Here is a 22921-nt window from a genome sequence, read left to right on the forward strand (position 1 = left end):
AGGTGGTATACATGCATTAATGTAATTGTGCAATAGTAATAGTAGCAGTAGTGTACATGCAATAATGTAATAGTGTAATAGTAGTAGCAGAAGTAGCAGTGGTATACATGTATTAATGTAATTGTATAATAGTAATAGTAGCAGTAGTGTACATGCAATAATGTGATATTCTAATAGTAATAGTAGCAGTAGTGTACATGCAATAATGTGATATTCTAATAGTAATAGTAGCATTAGTGTAATAGTAATAAGTATGATAGTCGTAGCAGTGTTCCAACTTCGTTAACGCTTCATTTGTTGACGAATCTACACAGCGGAAGAATCATTGTTTTAATTTCCGCTGGACAATTCACTTATTTTCTGTGCGAATAGTCACGTGCAAAGCTTCCTGAAGTCCATTGGAATTCTCGCAAGATGCGAGCCAAAGTACTATTTCAGTGGTCTAAGGTAATGCAAGAAACGAAGAGGGAAATGGCGGAGAACTTGAAGGGTTAATTAAGTGTTTGCTCGCTCGACAAGCCCTACCTGTGTACCTCTAAGCGCAAACTGCTTTTATGTGTATACGAAGATTCCATTAAATCTGCTCGATGGATGTATTCGTGTTAATTCCAGAATTCGAAAGAAATCGGACATCTCCGCATTCCGGATTCAGCTTTATTTGTAGCAGATAAAACACGCCATTCGTATATTTACAACGTTCAATCGAGTTTATCGATCACTTTCGTACTTGAACGATACGAACGATCTCAGAATTTTTAAGTCCCTCTTTCGCAAAAATTACAGATTCCAAACTAGCACCGAAACTAATCCAATAATAAAACACTCGAATAATTTACAGATATACAAACGAAGCGAATAAACATTAAACATCGTTATTCGAATATTAACGTTCGAATAAGAAACTATTCGAATACTCTTACACCGTATCCTCTTTCATTCACAATCCACAATCGCTCTACTCGGATACATACTCGATTCGTTCAAATACTCGAATAATATTCGCAGAAAAATTCAAATACCGAACAATTCGATGAGTATCCACTCACAGGGTCATTCGAAACCCGATAGAAACAATCCCTGCAAGCTTTACCGAAATTCGATCGCTCGTCGTTTAGTTCGTGTATTGATCAATTCGTGGACCGTGAGACGATTTCCTCGTCGAAGGTTGAAAAAAAAATTCGTGCAACGGAGGGTTAAAAGGTTCTACGACCGCCTAATTACGTACATCCACTTGTTCTCGGGGCTACGAGGAAGTTACAGAGCAATCGTCCAGAGACGTAAAAAATCCTCTAATTACGCGTTTCGCGACGCTCGACGAAGTTGCGTGCGCAAAGGGTGACCGAATCGGCGAGCCCTTCGGCGAGCATACGCAGAACGGAAGCTGCCACTAAAGGGACACATTTATGTCTTCCCAGGAGTACGTTAGCTAGCTGGCTAGCCGCCGGCCAAACCAACCCACTCTCGGTCTTATTCACGGACCGGGAACTTCCTCTATCCGCCAACTAAAGCTGAATCTCTGTGTTACTAGACGGTAATCGAATCAGCGCGGCCGCATCACGATTCCGCGAGAACTCGTTCGTCGACAGCGAGGACACAATTTCGATCACACTCTCGAGGAACACCACGTTTGCCCGACCCACGAACCAATACGGTATACCCGGTACAATGGTTCAAAAGTAAAAAAAAAGAAAGAAAAGGGGGAATTGAATATCCAATTGGAATCGATCCGAAAGTTCTGAAATGGGACAATTTTCTAGAAAACGAGAAATTTTCCAAAAAATCTATCACTTTTCGACAAAATAGGACAAATTTATTTAGTAGTAGATTTTTTGGAAAATCTACCACTTTTACAGATGTTATGGAAAATTTACTACTTTTACAGATCTTTTGGAGAATCTACTTCTTTTACAGATTTTTTGGAAAATTTACTACTTTTACAGATCTTTTGGAAAATCTACTACTTTTACAGATTTTTTGGAAAATTTACTACTTTTACAGATCTTTTGGAGAATCTACTACTTTTACAGCTCTTTTGGAAAATCTACTACTTTTCGACAAAATAGAACAAATATATTCTTTTACAGTTATTTGTCACAAATATACCGTTAATAAAATATAGTGTGCTTCACAATTTAAACCGAATCATAGCGCGCTACGAAAGACGATTAAGATGTTAATTCGTTAAAAAATGAAGCAATAATAGTAACAGGATTTTGACCAGCATCTTAAGAATATTCCAGATTAACAATTTTCGTTAAAATGGAAACTGGACTTTGTCGAACAACGGAGTAATTTCAATGCAAACATTTGCGTTGTGAAATTGAATATTGTTCGTTTGGTGAGAGAAAGTCTCGAAAATTTGAAAGACAACGCACGGTTTCTTCCGTTTGAGCGCGAGACGAAAGATCGATTCGTACACCCGAATTTATTGTTCTTGGACGAACGATTGGATAAAATTTACGCATTTGGGAACGACGACGAACACCCAAGGGAACGCGTGCATAGCCCCCCGTCTACGAACCACTGTCCTAGATCAATCAAATGAAATGGTTAATTGTGTCTCTGACAATATTCCTGTATCTAGTAATGGACTTGGGAGGATTGGTCGAGTAAAACCGAGTCAAACCGAACTCGGTCCTCTGTTACCTCCCTGGTAATCGAATTACATAAGCGTGTGTCGAGTTCGTGGAAACGCACGCTCGTAGAAACCGAATATGCAGTAAATTGTGAAAGTGTCCCGGGAGCCCGATGTGAGTCTTGAACTTGGTAAAAGACGATCCCGATACTTCGAATCGCACGAGCGAAATTAATAGAACGTAAGTGGACGAAAAAAAAAAATGTATCGAAATCGGTTCGAAGTATTATATTAATCTCCAAGTGTTCGTACGATGGAGAACTTATTAACGAGTAACGTCTTACCTGTTGTTCTCGATAAAGTAAAATTATACCAAAGGTTGCAGCTATCTCCGCTCTCAAACATTTACCTCTAAATTCCCCTCCCCCAAGTCCGTCTCCCTTCGAACCGATGTTCGTCTGAAAAATTCACCCCTAAATCTTCTTTGAACAGCGAGACCAAGAAACAGGAAGGGAGACAACCCTCTTTATCGCCCGAGCCTCGCTGCTTGTTAGGATCTCGTCGGGATCACCGAGATTTTTATGGGTCACGGGACTACTTAAGAATCTCGGTCTGCGAGCTCTTTGAGGCCGCCTTTCATGGATCGTCGATCGTGTCGTGGATCCAAAACGCGCGTGAACGCGCGTGCACGCGTGTCAAAGGAAGCTGGGGAAATTATAACGCGATGCATCGACACTCACCGCTGTCGAGACTGTTCTGGTTCTCCATGTCTGGCCCTTGAACGGACGATGGCCTGCCGTCTTGCAAGTACTCTGTAACGAGACGTATTTCCAATGTTAATCTCCATAACGAACAACGATTACGGTGAATAAACAGCGAACGTTGCGCGTGCACACGAAAATTACGACAAACGCGTGACCACCACGGTATCGAAATTTTTCATACAGAGATCTGGTCTTTTACAGACAATTTTTATTTCGAATTTCGGACCAGCGGTGTTCCTTCGATCGTTTCAATTTTTCCGGCACGAGTAACCCACAACCGACACGAGTAACAGCGATTCTTGTCGAACTCGGACAAAGATCGCTACCTAGCCCGCTTACAAGCCACGGTATCGATTTTATCGCTTGGAAGCTACCGTGATACAAAGTACACGAGTGATCACAATCCTGTAGTTTATACACTGGTTTAAGAATCGTATTCGTCCTATATTTCTCGATAGCTTCCTAACCTAAAAAAAGACCGTAATTCCTCGCTATTGAGTGACACAACCGAGAGCGTGGATTCGCTTGAAAGCGAGATAGATAGGTAATTTGTACTCGAGTCGATTTTCAATTCGGAAGGTATCGGTAGTTTGATCAATTTTTGGAGAATGTTAACCTCGACGATACAACGTGGCAGAAAATTTACTCATTAGTTCCAATCCGACGGAATCAATTTATTTTCGCGAAGCGCGCCGACCGCGCTCGTTTCTCCAATCGTCCCCCGAATTCCATCGGCGCAATTCCAGGCACCCTGGCCCCCCCTAATAGGGGTCAACATTGAAATTTCATGGGATTTCGGGCGATCGAGCAGAACAGGCTCGAATACGCGGCCTACGGTAAGCGGGCCAGCGCACACGACCCCTTTGCTACACGGATGCGTATAATACGAGAAAGGGTGGAAAAGAGCTGAGGTAATCCCACGGGAGCCATACTCCGACGATATTGGCTCCCATAGCCCATTCCTGCGCATAGGAGACCAAACCACCTTGGGCCACCATCGAGGAACACTGACCAAAATTCAAATTTCCCACCGGACGTATGCGCAACTTTAAACGTAACTTGCGCGAAACAACCGCAATCGCCACTGGATCCGTGATCGGTGTTTTTCTGCTGCACGCGTATCGATCATGCCAACCCGAACCAAGTGTAAACGCGGATAGAAACTCGACGAGCCGGAGCTGGAACCCACGTGACGACAATTCCTTCGAAAGGACTTCCACGCGGTGACGATTTCTTCGAAAAAATTCTCCACCCCGGTTTCAAGTCCTGGAATCGTCCCACGTTCGTCGTTCGTGACTCCAAGACGAACACGACCCTCGTTTTTGTGTTCTACGCGAGCGTAAGGTTACCGTCGCTTTCGTGTAGACCTGGGACGATTACTTGTCGTGTGAGTTTCTTCGTATTCGAGTATTTGAATACACTTTGGTGTTCTTTGGTCTTCTCGACGAATGTCAAATCGAATTTGATTATTGGATATTGGATTGCAGTCATGCAGAGAATAATAGAGGTTATATATAATAGTAATTACTATTTTAAGTACTATTTCTCGGTATTCGAATATTTGAGTATACTTTGGTGTTCTTTGGTCTTCTCGACAAGTGTCAAATCGAATTCGATCGTTGGATATTGAATTGCAGTCGTACGGAGAATATTAGAGATTATATATAATGGTAATTACTATTTTTAGTACTATTTCTCGGTATTCGAATATTTGAATACACTTTGGTGTTCTTTGGTCTTCTCGACGAATGTCAAATCGAATTCGATTATTGGATATTGGATTGCAGTCGTGCAGAGAATAGTAGAGGTTATATATAATAGTAATTACTATTTTAAGTACTATTTCTCGGTATTCGAATATTTGAATACACTTTGGTGTTCTTTGGTCTTCTCGACGAATCTCAAATCGAATTCGATCATTGGATATTAGATTGCAGTCGTACGGAGAATAATAGAGATTATATATAATAGAATAATTACTATTTTAAGTATTGTTTCTCGGTATTCGAATATTTGAGTATACTTTGGTGTTCTTTGGTCTACTCGACGAATGTCAAATCGAATTCGATCATTGGATATTGGATTGCAGTCGTACGGAGAGTAATAGAGATTATATATAATAGTAATTATTATTTTAAGTATTGTTTCTCGGTATTCGAATATTTGAATACACTTTGGTATTTTTTGGTCTTCTCGACAAATGTCAAATCGAATTCGATTATTGGATATTGGATTGCAGTCGTACGGAGAATAGTAGAGATTATATATAACAGTAATTACTATTTTAAGTATTGTTTCTTAGTATTCGAATATTTGAGTACACTTTGGTGTTCTTTGGTCTTCTCCACGAATGTCAAATCGAAATCGATCATTGGATATTGGATTGCAGTCGTACGGAGAATAATAGAGATACTATATATAATAATTACTATTTTAAGTAACAAATAGGAATCACCGATTCACTTGGAGAGGAAGTAGGTAGTACTTTTTATCTCGAACCGATACCAATCGACTAACCACGTAAATACAAACAGTGTGAGAAATTGTTTCGTTATTTTTGAATTCTGTGTAAAGATTGTTCCTCGAAAACGGGTATTAACGATGAGAACGATAACGGTGATCCAGTTTATCTCGTTTTCTTGCTCGTGGGATCGATTTCGAAGGAGTACAACTTTGAAAGATTGTAATTCGAAAAGAAAATCTCACCTACGCGAGATCATCTTCATCGTGACAATAGAATACAATAACGTAGAATGTATTTTTTAATCGATCTCGTTCGTTTCGAATCCTTCACGAATCAGAGTTGAGTGCTAATTTCTTTTTCTCTTTTTTTGTTCTTTTTTTTTTTTTTTTTTCTCGAAAAAGTAGGGCGATTCTCGATGGAATTACGCGGCAAAGAGTTTCACGCTGGCTGGACGCTTCGGTCGGCTCCTCGAGGCGCTTCGCGAGTTAATTGTTTATTCGAATGCGTTAATAATTCATTGATAAGACGCTAAAGGAGCTAGCACGAGAATTACGGGGTAAGTAGTCGGCTGCGAAAAGCTGCGGTACTCAAGCTGCCGGAATTATCATCGCTCATAAGTCACCGGCCGTGAACATTGCAGCCGCGCAGTTCGTGGTTTCAGAGAAGAGATAACTCGTATAAATAACCCGGAAGTCCGCGGTGTACAATAGTCTTTTTTTACGAGTATGACTTTTGGGAGTTCCAAGGCCACGCTTGGGACACTGTTGGTAATCAGTTTCTCGTTGGTACCGAAATACACTACGTGAACGAGGAGGGGAAAAAAATAAAAAAAAAAAAAAAAACAAGAAAAAAATGAAAAAAAACGCACACACACACGAATTCCACGTCCAGGAATTTTAAATTTCCCGTTACATTATGACGAGGCCGTCGCGCTCGCTACGGAACACCGAGACCTTAATCCGGAATTTTTTGCAGCTTCTTTCGCGCCATTGTTTCGTTTAACGAATCGTTTAATCGCGATCGAAAGGCTTCCGGGTCGAGGGTTTCGAGATTGTTTCTCACCCGATACGTATCGACCCGACACGTTTCATCGATTTTCAAATTACCGATCGAACGAACGGTATCGTTTTTATCCGTACGAAATTATACCGTTTCGGAGAAGGTAAAATCATACGTACGTGACAGCGGCCGATAACCGCCGGCTGATGGAACCGCGTACGTTCACGTCGCGAACAGCCATCAAGGTAACAACGGTTAAATATGCGTCTAGTTAGAAATTTATTCAGAACGCGTCTAAATAAATCGAATCGGATGGAGTAAGTGCTTCGAGTCACGAAAGTATGTTTACTCTTGTAACAAGCCTACACGTTCCCAAACAAATTATGCAAACTGCCCGCGGTTGGCATTGCATTCGCTACTGGTACGGTCTTTTTAATTTACGAGAAACTTGATACACGTTCGTTGAAAAATTTCCTCAACCTTGGACAAAAAACGAAATTTAAGCTTCTTGGAAACGAAGTCGAATCAATGTACACGTTCGAGCGATCATTTGGAAAACGGTTTCGGCTCGATATCCACCTAACTCAATCACTACCACGATTCTCCCCCAAAAGAACACCACCGCTCCCCTCGTAGTCGGTAAAACCGAATCCACCGTGCCTCTAAACCCTATAAACAACCGGTCCAAACGTCCCCAAAAGCCAAAATTAACTCTTCCAATCGTCATTCGTCCAACGTCCATCGCGGAATAATCAACAATTTGTCGATACAATCAAACGTTTCAACGATTTAATAACATCGATAAAATATTGTTTCAGTTTTCCAGATAAGTCTCAAATTGTGCTAAAAGTATTCAAATGTTTTCTAGGTATTCGAGTGGTACTGCAGACGCTGATAAGAGTTGGCGATGTGATTGAATATTACACCTCAGCATCAGCTGTTCACTGAATCGTGCTTCGATGATTGTGATCGATGATTCTTACGAAATGATCGCTTCCGTGACATTTCTTGCATTAGTGTACATTAAAAGAGAAATATACTCGAAGTTGCATGAAAAATTTATACATCAAAATAAAGTTTATCGAAGAACTTTATTTACAGTCATCGAAGTATTCGAATACCAGAGATCGTTACATAAAATATATTCAAGTATTCGAATAGTATTTGAAAATAATCTCAATATAAAACGTTATATATTCTCAAGTATTCGAATAGTATTCTCAAGTATTCGAATAGTATTCTCAACTGTTCGAATAGTATTCTCAAGTATTCGAATAGTATTCTCAAGTATTCGAATGGTATTCTCAAGTGTTCGAATAGTATTCTCGAGTATTCTCAAGTATTCTCGAGTATTCTCAAGTATTCTCAAGTGTTAGAATAGTATTCTCAAGTATTCTCAAGTATTCTCAAGTATTCTCAAGCATTCTCAAGTATTCTCAAGTATTCTCAAGCATTCTCAAGCATTCTCAAGCATTCTTAAGCATTCTCAAGCATTCTCAAGCATTCTCAAGTATTCCCAAGTATTCTCAAGTACTCTCAAGTACTCTCAAGTATTCTCAAGTATTCTCAAGTATTCTCAAGTATTCTCAAGTATTCGAATCGTTTGAATCATCGAGTATTTGGACAGAGTGAAACATGATTACGAACCGAGAGGTTCCACGGAACGGTTCGAACTTGGAGCGTAAATCGGTGGTATTAAAACGGGTCCGATTGTCGGTACCATCGCCGGATACGTTAATTGTCGAATAAAAAAAAAAAGAAGTAGCTAAATTCGAAATTCTAGCGGTCCCGAGGACGCAAGAAGAGCCCATTTACGATTCGAGTCGTACTCCTGCGGTCCGCGAAGGGTTCAGGACTCTTCAGGTCCTCGACGTCATTACGATTCTCGTCGGTGGATGCGTATATATGTATGAATTTCGACGGCACTCGAAGCTGTTGGGAACCGGTTTTGGTTTTGTATTAGCATGTAACTCCAGCAGGAGTTGAAGTTGCGATGGCTTGTGGGTGGCTGGGCGAACGTAGGGAGGGTAATTACCTCCTTGGGGAGTCCCCCCTTCCGTGGTGTAGCCGGGTATAGCCCCAGCACGGGCACAGAGGCTTCCCAGTGGTCCCGCGGGAACACTGCAGTGGTCCTCATCCTGCTGGTTCTCATTCGACCCAAATTGGATCCTGCGCGCCCGCGCCCTTGCCCGCGCCCGCGTCCACGCGCGCACGCGCGCGTCTCACCGTCAGCGCATCGTCTGGAATTTCTTTCATAAACGCGCCGAGGGTTTCAATTATGCAACAACTCGGACACGCTTTACGACGAACCTCGACCTGTATTTTTCTGGGACGCGTGATTTTCGAACCTCGACGCGTCGAATGGCCACCGATGCCCACCGATCACCAACTCCCTCAATTCGCAACGTTTTATCAAAGTTGGAAACTTATCACAAACGAAACTTAAAATTTACGAAGTTTTAAATCAAAATTGTTACCGATAATGCTGCCAGCTAGTACACCGATTAACTATTGAACACTTTTACTCGCCATGATGCAGAATCGACGAGAATATTCTCAAGTATGAAAATTTTAGACTAGGTATCAATAATACCGAAGATCGAGGTGGTCGAAGACATTTCGAAAGCGACCACTGGTTACGTCACGAGTTATCATCGCGGCAATGCGGTTCCAGTTCCTCTCTCTCTCTCTCTCTTTCTAAAAATCGATAAAAAATTCTTTGCAAGGGGAACTCGATTCTCGAAAACATTGATTTTGAAAATAGTCGGTGTTCTTTGTTGGATCGTTCGAGTACTGGAAGAAATCGAACGTCGTTGGGAAAATATGGAAGAAAATTAAAGGAATACGGCCGGTTACATCGGTCCGGTGAACTCGAGTCGGGAAATATTTCTGTCCCATTGGCCGTTCCTGATCGCGCACAAGCAAAAAGAACTGTAGGCCGTCGCGCAGATTTTCGAGAAAATTAACGAGGCCGGTGTCTGTTCGATGCCCTCGAGTTGAAAATTTCTCTAAGTCCCAGCGGCTTCCCGGTGATATCAGTTCGCGGACAAAATTCCCTCCGATCCAACGTCACATTCGACTATATGGCGTCTTTTAGACCGCGTGTAAGCGGAAGAACCCGTAAATCGATATGCAAATTTTCGAGAGAATTACGCGAGACCGGTCGGTCACGTTGGTCCGGCGCACTCCAGTCGAAAATATGTCTGTCGCATCGGTTCTCGGACAAAATTCTCACCGATTGCGAATCCAACGTTACACTCGACCGTAAGTGGTTTTCTAGACCGCGCACGAGCAGAAAACACCGTGTGGGGGCTATTGTGGGGATTTTCGAGGAAAATTCTCTAGCCAGGAAATACACTTTGAGGAAAGCGGTCTTTTGATGCAACATACATTAACGTAACGTTTATCGAGAAGAGAAACATTGGTCGAAATTTGATAAAGAAGAATATTTAGATTCCACACTGTACGAAGATCCGTTAAAGGTGACTTTTGATCTCTTTGTATCACTTTAAGGAAGACTGTCTTTTGATACAAGATACATTAGTGTAACGTTTATCGAGAAGAGAAACATTAATCGAAATTTGAGAAATAGGAGTATTTAGATTCCACAGTGTACGAAGATCCGTTAAAGGTGACTTTTGATCTCTTTGTATCACTTTAAGGAAGAGTGTCTTTTGATACAAGATACATTAGTGTAACGTTTATCGAGAAGAGAAACATTGGTCGAAATTTGATAAATAAGAGTATTTAGATTCCACACTGTACGAAGATCCGTTAAAGGTGACTTTTGATCTTTTTGTATCACTTTAAGGAAGACTGTCTTTTGATACAAGATACATTAGTGTAACGTTTATCGAGAAGAGAAACATTGGTCGAAATTTGATAAATAAGAGTATTTAGATTCCAAACTGTACGGAAATCCGTTAAAGGTGACTTTTGATCTCTTTGTCCCAATAATTCTCTAATTGTTCTCACCGGTACAGATTGGAAACTAAGATCAACAGTAAAAGATTCACCTCGAGAACACAGCCACTGTTAATCCTTCGACGAAAACTCTGAACGCGATCGTTCACGAGCGAGCTAATAAGTTAACGAGAAATAATTCCGCGCTGAAAACTAGAGGCTAATGGTCGTTTGGGTTCAGCCACGTGGAAAATCGTCTTCGCTGTCGGGGTCATTAGTAAAATTTCGTTGGAAATAATCATAGGTCTCCGGATGGACTAATAACCATCGTAGCTGTCTTGTTTAATCGACGAGACACTCGCACCTTGAGTAATTCGAATTTAATGTCCGTCGCGAGGCATACCGATCACGAGAGGATCCGACTCGACCCTCGACAATCGTAAGAGTCGGGGACATATGTCGGCGCGTGTTATAAATCGGCGCCGAAATCGCCAATTCTAATTTATACGCGCGCGATCGTGCAGTCGCGCGTTTAATTACCATCGCGAGGCACCGACGCGCGTGTTTTTTCCCCCGTCGAAATCGACGAAATCGAGATCGACGGAGAACACCCGGATGAAATCCAATTCGACCGACGCGACGTTCGCATTAATGCAAGCTTTCATAAGAAATTTATACGCTGTTTAATATTTATTGCCGCGATTTTGGTAGCTACGCGCAAACTCCGCGCGCAAACATTTCTGTCACGGCCGAAAGCACCACGGCGAAAACCCGGAGAAACGTCGAAACGAATCTCGATACCCTAAATCTAAAATCGATACCCGAAAAACCACGAGAACCGTCACGGTCTCGCATCAACCACCTCCAAATTCGATTTTAATCGTTGCTCAACCCCAATTAAGGTGTCACCGGTATACTTTCACGATTATATCGCTGATTTTCCTAGCGTACGGATACAGGGGGGATTCAATTATGATCTTCCTTCGGTCAATTAGAATATTTCGGTGCTTTCCATGTCCCGAAGCACCAACGGTATCGTGACCGTTCGATAACGATCGGGGTCGTGTCACCTTTTCCTCTTCTTTTTTTCTAATTAATTGTTTACGTCGTACCGAATCGCTCGAACGAGTCGTCGGCAGTTCGTGAACGTAGTCTCGGGCAAGATCGTTTGATTGGTTTCGTGAGATCGTTTCGTTGGAAGGTGTTCGTTTACTTGCAATGTCTTCGAAATTGTGACAAACAAAAAATAGAGGCAAGTGAATTGCGTTTAGAAAAATTAAAGATCTTGAAAATTTGTAGAGAATAGGGACGCACGATAACTGTAACGATATCAGAGAGTGGGACTTTGTATAAAAAAAAAAAATATTGAACGGATAGCTGTGAGAATAAAAATAATAAGGGGAGACAAGTTACGCGGTTCACCCTAGGGACTTGAAATCGAAATTATTTCGATACCGATAATCTCTCGGTTAGATCATACCGGAACGTTTATAATATCAGTAATTTACAAAAATAAAACAATACAATTTTTCGTATCTTTTAAATTTGATTATTACAAGTCGGTGAATTCCTTTTGAAATAGCTACAAAACTGTTCCATTACTACAAGTTCCATCGCTATTAATTGTCTATTTCAATACAGTCCACGAATATCGTAAACAAACACAACAAACCGTTGACAATCGAACAATTCGAAAAAGAATTTCGAAACTTATGAAGATCGACCCCTTCCGATACTTCCACCATCGATACGTAACCACGATACCTTGAACCGTCTCCATCGTTAAAATATTTCTCGATTCGGTTTCTAGGTTTCAGCTTGCACACCGGACACCCGGTACAGTGTCATCGGCACATGCCACTGTTAAGGGCAGGCCCGTCCCTGGGGATCACCGCAAACAATAGCAATAGGCTAGCCAGAACCACCCTTCGAGCAGCCTTCGGCGTCCTACGACGATGTCCTGCGCCGGTATCCTACGACCTTCTCACCCTTACGGCCGCGAAGGAACGAGTCGAGCGAAGGGAGAACCTACCGGAGAAAAAGAGACGGTATACCTCCGGGAAAACTTTAATTTCTTTCCGAGAAAGATGGTTGTTCCTTGTACTTGGCCGCTGCACAAGGATCACCCTCGGTTGGCCACCGTGTGCGTGCACCGACACACCGATGCACGCGTTTGTCTACACCTCGATGGACCCGTACCTACGTGGGACACGAACACCGGCGGCGGCGGCGGCGGCGGCAGCGGGCTTCGCAAGGAATTAATTTGGCCGGATGTCCCTGCTGGGACGTCCTCCTCGCAACGGCCCTGAATCGTTTGCCCGCGACGACTTTTCGAAACGTACGACCCTACTCTCCAAAAACGAACTTCGAATCTGCGGAGCTGCGTCCTTGCGACGAACTGGGACCTGGACCAGGTGACTGGCTAGCGATGGGATCGAGACGCGTTTCGATAGTCTCGTGTGGAAGCGTTCTGGAGAACGGTCTGTACACTTACGCGTGATCATCGACTCAGACGTCGGTGTGTGATTCTATCTAGCGAGAATATTCTTAATTCTATTTATCGTTTGTAGTATGTGTCGTACATACGAATAAACGAGTCTATGATCTGTATATCCTACGAGGGTATTCTTAATTCTATTTATCGTTATATGTTGTAGCATGTATCTTAGATACGAATAAACGAGTCTACGATCTGTATATCCTACGAGGGTATTCTTAATTCTATAATATTTATCGTTATATGTTATAGCATGTATCTTAGATACGAATAAACGAGTCTACCATCTGTATATCCTACGAGAATATTCTTAATTCTATTTATCGTTATATGTTATAGCATATATCTTAGATACGAATATATGAGTCTACGATCTGTATATCCTACGAGTGTATTCTTAATTCTATTTATCGTTATATATTGTAGTATACATCGTACATACGAATAAACGAGTCTACGATCTGTAAATCCTACGAGATTATTCTAAATAGTTTATATATATTCTAATTGTATATATAGCATACACCATCCGAATAAACAAGTCTACGATCAGTGTATATTAGTTTACGAAAATATTCTAAATTTTAATATCGCGAATATTCCAAGCTTGAGACACTATTCCGTGTTACTTGCTTTATCTTGGCGATCTTGGGAAATATTGCGCGCAAGAGTGTAACTAATTAACGATAGCAGGAAGTTGAAGACGAAATTAAGCTGTATTTTAATTCAATCGTTAGGAAAGGATTGTTTTCCTTCTCCTTGTCTTCGTTCTTCTCGAGAAGCATTTCAATACCGGCAGTTAACTTCGTCAAGGGGTCTTGGAGCGCACACAGCGATTCTTATCTCTTAATTCCGTTACTATTGCAATCACTGTTAAATAATTCGAGTCGCTCGAAAGCGGAAATTAGCGTAGCTGATAATGACACGAATCTGACATCGATCACACGTTCGAATCACACGCATAAGTATAGCGGGATCAATCTCACGAAATTACTGATAGTCGACTGTATCGGTGGTATCGATCGAGGCCATAGTTCACGACTCGAGATGAACCATAAAGCGACGCACACACCTGCGTATCGTAAACATGACGCCACGAGACCGTAAGCTCACCCTCGTCCCACCCTCCATCACCCTGACGTAGCCAATTAGTCGAGGAATTAGCGTGACTGCGATCTCGAAATTATTACACTAACCGTGCCTTCTGACGTAGCTGCTAACGAAAGGGTTGTAGCTGTTCCAAAGGGATCGCGTATAAATTCCAACCCTTCGCTATGCGTCCCATTTAAGGGTGTTTTTTTTTTTTGCCTTCTTCTAATGTAATTGAACCACCAATTTGACGATACTACTTACCGTCCCGTGTAAAACACGTGGAATTAAACTGCATTCCAACTCGATTATTAAAAAACCATAGCCTCGCTCTCGTCTCTTTGTAGTCGCATTCATTTTAATAATTAAGGATTATGATTGCCGTATAATCGAATCGGTGATTAATGATTATAATTACCCAGCGTCCGGCGATCGTGATTAATGAATAACAGAAATAATAAAAGAGAATACAATCATCGGGTGGAATTAACTCGTTAATCGTTAATCTGGAAACGATTGTACCGTTGATTACGATCGAACCGGTTGGATAATAACGAAAGAAACTGAAACGAAGCTGGTCAAATCTGAACTAACTTCTCATCGAAGATGTTACAAATTAATCATTTATAATTACAGATCAGAAATTGTAGTTTACGGTTGGCGATTCATTTCAGCGATAATTAATCGATTAATTATTACGATTGTTTCGATCGATCGGTGGCAAAAATAATTACGATGTAATCGATCATTGGCCAACTTTGTGGAATTTGCTTCAACAGAGGTTTTCGTGTCTGAACAATACGAATAAACATCGAACGTTTGAGTACTCGAGTATTATTATTCGTGTATTATTATTCGAATCGTTAAAGTGTTCATATATTCTAATATGGAAAAATTCAACAAGTAGTCCTAATTCTATCCAATGTATTCTGTAGTAGTGTCAAACAGGTATACAAGTTTCTCGTTGATATTATTAACGCGTTACATGTCACGTGTATTACTAGTGGACTTTCCATTCGGTTCCTTTGATATTTCAATTATATACAGATACATTATCACATAATATTCTGTAATATTAATTTACATTGAACCGGTATTAAATGATACATCGATGTAAAAAACTAAATATTATCTAACAGTACCTATATTTCTCTATATAAAATGATACCACAATAGATACTTTTACTACGTAGTATCAAACATCAAGTATCGCCAAAACGAATACTTTCATAAATTAATAAGATAGTCATTGTCTAAATAAAATCTAACAGTACATTTCTCTAAATAAAATAATGCCAGAACAGATACTTTTACTACGTAGTATCAAACGTCAAGTATTGCCAAAACGAATACTATTATAGATTAATAAGATAGTCATTGCCTAAATAAAATCTAACAGTATATTTCTCTAAATAAAATGATATCAGAACAGATACTTTTACTACGTAGTATCAAACATCAAGTATCGCCAAAACGAATACTTTCATAAATTAACAAGATAGTCATTGTCCAAATAAAATCTAACAGTACCTATACTTCTCTACATAAAATTACACCACACATACTATCGGGTTGTTCGAAAAGTCATTTCGTTTTCCAAAATGGAGAATGTATAATTTAATAAAATGTTTATGCGCTCTAAAAAAAATCGTGTTTCATTTTCCAAAAAAAAAAAAAACGAAATGACTTTCCGAACGACCCAATATGTAACGTATTCGAAAGTTTAGTAGGATTGCGCGCGGTGTAATCAGTTGCGGAAGTCGTAGCCCTAATATATAATTACGCGTGCCTCGAAACCGAAACTCCGTGCTGCAGAATGGTAATGGACTTTCCGATTTCTCTTGACACAAGTAATCTGCATGTTTGTGTTCGGTCCACCGTTCCGGGATACTCGTGACAAAAGGGTTCCTCTTGAAACCGAGGGCAACGTCGATGGCGCTCGAATATGGAGTTGAATATCGCAAACGCGGCATACGTTGAAGTTCGTTAGAGTACAGAGGAAGAAATTGTATTCTGTCGGTGGATGATGGTCCCGGAATACGGTATCAAGCCCAGTATCGAAATGTGACGGAGCCAGGACAGAGTATCTAGGGACTGGAGAGCCGGCAGCGCAACCCAACTTAACTTTCGCGCGAACATATAGGTATCGGCTCCCGTGCTAACTTTATGCTAATCTTTCTCTCCTTGGGCTGTATCGTCGTTCCGTGGAACAAGAGAACTGCACGTCCCGAAACCCTTTCGAGTCATTCGCGATACTTTGCGCCAGGATAAACGACCAGATAATCAAGACGATTTGAAAAAGACTCGCGAGACTTTTTCGGTTTCTTGCAATTGACTCTTGAGTAGTTTCAGTGTGCAAAGAGTAGTTTCTGTCGAGTGTGTGGAGTAGTTTAGTACCGCTCGATTGTAATAAAATTATAGATCTGGTTGAATATAGGTAAGTCGTTGCGTTGATGCAAACGCATTGTCAGTGTTCTACAAACAGGTGTAGTATTGTTCGATAGACAATAGGGACTCGATAGGGACTCGATATAACACTGACGTAACTTTTTCCCGTGAAAGTAAGCATGGTTGCTCAAATTTATACCTACGTGTACCTGTACAGAGTATCCGTTCGAAAATTTCACATTTAAGTATCTGTGATACGTACAAAAGCTTCTCGGTTTCGAGGAGAACTACTTTGTAGATATTATACTGTACTGTTCTTTTGAATTAGCGTATTGTTTGCAAAGAGAACGAGCACGAAATGTATCTTATAATAATTCACAATCCTGGTAACTTATCCTAAGAGAAACATTTTACGTTCTATCTTGGCGATCTTGGAAAATACTTGATTCAAAATTGCAATATTTTGGTAACGTTATTAATATTGGATTATTCGGGAAGTCGTTTCGTTTTCCAAATTGGAGAATATACAATTTAATAAAATATTTATACACTCATTTTCACAAAGAAAAAAAACGAAACGATTTTCCGAACAACCTAACACTTCCTTTGATGCAACACGTAAAATAAGATTGCACTGTAAGTGGATCGTTAAGAAAATATTTCTCTATTGTTCCATTCAGAGTATACAGAATTGACGATATCCATATCGACTTCGGTACCAATATCGGATCTACGCACGTCGCGAAAGATCGAATCGCATCCGAGATAGATCGTACCATCGAGAAAGTGAGCGACCACGTAAGAAAAATTGTTGGAGGAACCCTGTGCGCGAAGTGCACCGCACCGTAACTAATTTTCTTTGCCAGACAATCAAGAAAAAGAGATTAGTGGAAATTGAACGGCGGTAACGTTCCTTCCAAGAAAGACTATTCTGTAGGGTATTAATGGCCGGAAATTACGATGGAATTCAACATTTTCCTCGCGAAAGAGAACGTGGCGGGTCCACGGGCGTATTTTCGAGGGAATTGGCAAGAAAAAGGCGAAATCGAGGCAGGACAATTTCCAGGGAGGCTGACAAAGCTCGCTGACTTGGCGGCTAGCTGGAAGACGAGATCTTCGGGCTGAAGATGAGACCGGGAGATACGAGCGCGATCTAGGAGGAGGATCGTTAGTATGGCCTCGGGACACTGACTCGTGCTACCTTTATCTCCTCGAGTTACCAAGTTTTACCGCGGAGACTAAAGCGCCTCGACAACGAGCACCGGCGCCCTGGAGTTATTAGCGAGCCTCGGAAACTTCCTCGAGGCTTTCTCATTCGTTCATACCGCGAATAACAGGTGGTGTTCTATAACGTTCCTCTTTGGCCGTCTCTCAAAGCACTGCCGGTTTGTCAAATTCTTCGTAACCGTACGCGCAACGAACACTCCTTGGCACACGTTCCTACCGTTTCCGAACTATTTTTCGTTACGAGGTAGTCCCCGTTACAAGAGACGTACGAACTTATTACTGCTTCGTACTACTTGCTCGAATTTCACCAAGCTCTTCGATGCTTACGAACAATGTTAACTTTATGTACTACTTGTATCAGTACTTCGTGATAGTAACTTCGTAGCTCTCCAATACTTACGAACAATGTTATTACTACGAAGTAGTAATGTAAGTAGTATATAAGGTTAACATTGTTCGTGGGTATTGGGGAGTTACGAAGTCATTACTACGAAGTAATAATATAAGTAGTATATAAAGTTAACATTGTTCGTATGTATTGGAGAGCTACGAAGTCATTACTACGAAGTAGTAATGTAAGTAGTATATAAAGTTAACATTGTTCGTAAGTATTGGAGACCTACGAAGTTATTACTACGAAGTAGTATCTATCCTCAGATCGACAACACTGATTACATTTAGATGTAATAATCCTTTGAACGAATTTAACCTTCTCTCCAATACTTACGAACAATGTTGACTTTATATACTACTTATATTACTACTTCATGGTAATAACTTCGTTTAATACTTACAAACTCGTCTTACTACTCGTCCAATACTTACGAACAATGTTAACTTTATGTACTACTCATATTACTACTTCGTAATAATAACTTCGTAGTGTATGAAGTTAACATTGTTCGTAAGTATTGGAGAGCTTGGTCAAATTCGTTCAAAGGATTATTACATCTAAATGTAATCAGTGTTGTCGATCTGAGGATAGAATTAACCCTTTGGACTCGAGAGGAGATCCTTGCTCGCCACATAATTTAGTATACTATTTTCGATTCGGGAGAACTTCGTGATTTAGAATTCAAATTGGAATTTAAATATCACGTTCTTGTAGAATGTAAACGCGTGTATGCGAAGTATATAAAAATGTTCCATTTCAGATTAATTTTACGACTTGAAAAATTTTCTCGAGGTAGCAAAAAAGCCTCGAGTGCAAAGGGGATAGAATACTTTGACAGTAACAGTTTTCGAGGTGGTTCGATTTTTCATCTAATTCACAGGTGATATTGTTTACAATGCAGGTATCGATGAAGACAGTATTTGACGAAGACTCGATTCTGAAACTCTTTAAGAAAATTAAATTCTCTTTCTTTAAAATTATTCAAGTTTTAAACTAAGGTACTTAAATATGGTCGATATATTCTTCGATCGATTAATGTTCTTTGTTACGAGAAGAGAATATATTGAATTATTCGGAAAGTCCTTTCGTTTTTTTTTTTTTTTGGTGAAAATGAAACACGATTTTCTTAGAATGTATAAACATTTTATTAAATTATATGTTCTCCATTTTGGAAAACGAAATGACTGTCCGCACAACTCAATATGTTTTCTCGAAATAGATACGAATAAACGTGGAAATTTTTGAAAAGCAATGAGTACGAATAGTGTTCGAGGAAAAGATTCATTAAGAAACTGTTTCAGTGTTCTAGCCCGGATAACACTCTTGAAGATGTTGAATATACAGGGTATCTCGTAAAGTATACAGTACTAGCCACTGGGGTGTGATTCTTCGTGAAAAAATAAATCGAAAATGTAAAATGAATCTTTTTTATGCGAAGCTTCGTCTTTGGGAAAATCCATCTCGAAAATTCTTTGGGGACTGTTCGATCGAGTATGACTTGCCTCGCATATATATGATCATTACTCGTTATCTCTATCTTCATTGGTGTTTGCAGTATTATTCGTTTTTCATCGATTTTACCATTTTCTAACTGGTCAGAGTCAGTTAAGACAGATATTACCGTTCCACCATCGTTATTTACAAACACCTATATAAGTAGAAATAACAAGTCTTGGTCAGACACACCAGCCAAATCGTACTCAACAACACGTGTATCGTAAGAGTTTTCATAAACGATTTTCACGAAATGATTTTTTATTCACTTTCTCACGAAGAACTGCTCTCTGCACTTATCAAATATTAGGTTGTTCGGCAAGTCATTTCGTTTACCAAAATGAAGAATACATAATTTAATAAAATGTCTATACACTCTAAAAAAATCGTGTTTGATTTTCACTAAAAAAAACGAAATAACTTTCCGAACAATCCAATATTTTACGATATGTCTTCTAAACACAGAGCTGTACAAATTCAATCTTTCGAAAAACTTCAATAAAGAAACTATTTCTCTACCTTTATTTTCCTTGCAAATAACGTACATGGAAACGTATTTTTGGAAATTGAGAACAAAATTTGAAACGTACGTAATTACTTTCGAGAAAGCATCGATGGTTATTTCTAAACAAATAACTATCTCCGTGACGATTCGGATCGGTTCGCGCACTGGATTAGAATCAATTAGAAAATCTTCTCGTCCGGATATGACTTCTATCATTTACTAAACACATGCACCACGTGTAAACACTAATCTAGCGTACATCCGCGATGCCTTCGGAACCGCGAACGCTTCATCCGGTTGCAGTTGCAGTCGCAACTGCACGAGTTTACCATTGCGAGTACAATCGTATTAGATATGAGCGGGGAATAACGGTGCCGGGAGAGCGAGTTTATAATGACGAAACGAGAAGGTCTAGTCGCTCGAGACCGTATCACACATTTTCCTCGTCTGTTGGCTCCCTGTTCGCCTCTACGTTCTCGAAGCGCACGCATCCAAACACGAACACATAAACGAGAAAGAGAGAGAGAGAGAGAGAGAGAGAGAGAGAGAGAGAGAGGGGCCTCAAAACCAAAAATCAAACATCCGATTAAACTTCGATTCGTCCGTCCAGTAACAAAACTATATTACACTGACCCGAGATACAACCGAAACGACGATACAATTCTATTAAAAATTGTAAATAATATATGTCTTCGATTTTTTTTCTATTTCTCGGTCGTCATTTCGATAAAAGTTTCATTAACCCTTTCCACTCGAAGCTTTCCTGCTACCAGAAACTAGCACCTCGGTGAAGTACTTCGAATCGTGTAATTAATTTAAAACGGAACATTTTCGTTTCAGCATTTCGTACGCATATGTTTACATCTACTACAAGAAAGTAGTAATTGAATTTTAATTTCAATTCCAAACTACGATGGTTTTCCAAATTGGAGAAAGTACACCGAATTAAGTGGCGATCGAAGAACGGGTTAAATTCTAATTGAATGTAAATTTTGATAGTAATTGAAGTAGATTTTGATAACAGTGATCGTGTAAAGAGAATCGATCGAATTTAATTAAAATATCCGGGATGAAGAATTTGAGGAAAAATCGTCGTGCTTTTCGAGTGACATCTCGCGGGCCACCGATCGAAAAATGTCGGAGAAATTCGGCGGAAAGAATTTGGAATCGGCCATCTCTCGACCCATTTCCAGCGTCCATTTACCTCTCGCGGTGAAACAGAGTGTCGCACGATGCGGGCCAGTCGATAAACTTCAACCGTTTAAAAAGAGCTACTTAAAGCCGGCTGACCCCGAAGCAACCGTCCGGTGTTTCCCACTACCGTGGAAAAACCGGCTGACGGTTTCCGGAGCTTTCAGATACGGGCGTGCATCGACGCGAAATTAAAAAAGTTACAAATTACACAATCAGCGCCGGGGGTTCAGCAAAAGGGAATATCACATTCTGCGCGTAAGGGCGTAATTACGAGCACGCGCAATCCGGAGCGGAGCACGCCGCTCTGACGATGAAGAAAATAATTACGTCGAGCCACGGAGATTAAAAAACCATGCAATTTTTGCGCCAAGCATTTTTCCGCGTGTACGTGGTAAAGCCGGTCGAATAACGCGAGGGTTGATTTACAATGCACGCCGGTATACGCGCCCGTGGATGTTTCCACTGCGACGCACGCGTATTTCACGCGCGAACACACGCGTATTTACGCGAGATCGTTGCACGCGCTTGCGCGTTTATTGCCGACACAGTGGCAGATGTTCGTGAACAATATGTGGAAACGTGTCTACAGAGTGTCCAGGAAATCGTGGTTGCGGACGGAGACTTGAATTATCGAGGCGTGGGACTACTTAACGTGTTACATTCCATTCGAGTACTTCGGTTACGTGATTCGAATTTTCTACGAATACTTCGGTAACGTGATTTCGAATTTTATTCGAATATTCTGTAACGTGATTCGAATATTGTTCGAATAATCGGTAACGTAATTCGAATTTTATTTGAATACTTCTGTAACGTGATTCGAATTTTATTTGAATATTCTGTAACGCGACTCGAATTTTATTCGAATACTTCAGTAACGTGATTCGAATTTTACTCGAATACTTCTGTAACATGATTCGCATTTTATTCGAATAATCGGTAACGTGATTCGAATTTTACTCAAATACTTCGATAACGCGATTCAAATTTTGTTCGAATACTTTGGTAATGTGATTCGAATTTTATTCGAATACTTCTGTAACGTGATTCGAATTTTACTCGAATACTTCTGTAACGTGATTCGAATTTTATTTGAATATTCTGTAACGCGACTCGAATTTTATTCGAATACTTCAGTAACGTGATTCGAATTTTACTCGAATACTTCTGTAACATGATTCGCATTTTATTCGAATAATCGGTAACGTGATTCGAATTTTACTCAAATACTTCGATAACGCGATTCAAATTTTGTTCGAATACTTCGGTAACGTGATTCGAATTTTACTCAAATACTTCCGTATCGTGATTCGAATTTTACTCGAATACTTTGGTAATGTGATTCGAATTTTATTCGAATACTTCTGTAACGTGATTCGAATTTTACTCGAATACTTCTGTAACGTGATTCGAATTTTATTTGAATAT

At 40.3% G+C, this 22921-nt stretch overlaps 1 protein-coding gene across 6 annotated transcripts in view; it reads right to left on the bottom strand.

The window, feature by feature from the left end:
* L (zinc finger protein Lobe) overlaps positions 1-22921 on the bottom strand; it is a 157773-nt gene that overhangs the window by 97680 nt on the left and 37172 nt on the right. For 5 of the 6 annotated variants that reach the window (XM_076327365.1, XM_076327364.1, XM_076327363.1 and 2 more), the window contains exon 4: positions 3316-3387. In XM_076327365.1, coding sequence (XP_076183480.1) covers positions 3316-3387 — 72 coding nt within the window. Of the gene's footprint in view, positions 1-3315; positions 3388-22921 lie in introns of those variants that run through there. The other variant, XM_076327366.1, reaches the window with a different exon arrangement.

The sequence above is a fragment of the Ptiloglossa arizonensis genome, chromosome 2, assembly GCF_051014685.1.
Source record: "Ptiloglossa arizonensis isolate GNS036 chromosome 2, iyPtiAriz1_principal, whole genome shotgun sequence".
Taxonomy (NCBI): Eukaryota; Metazoa; Arthropoda; class Insecta; order Hymenoptera; family Colletidae; genus Ptiloglossa; species Ptiloglossa arizonensis.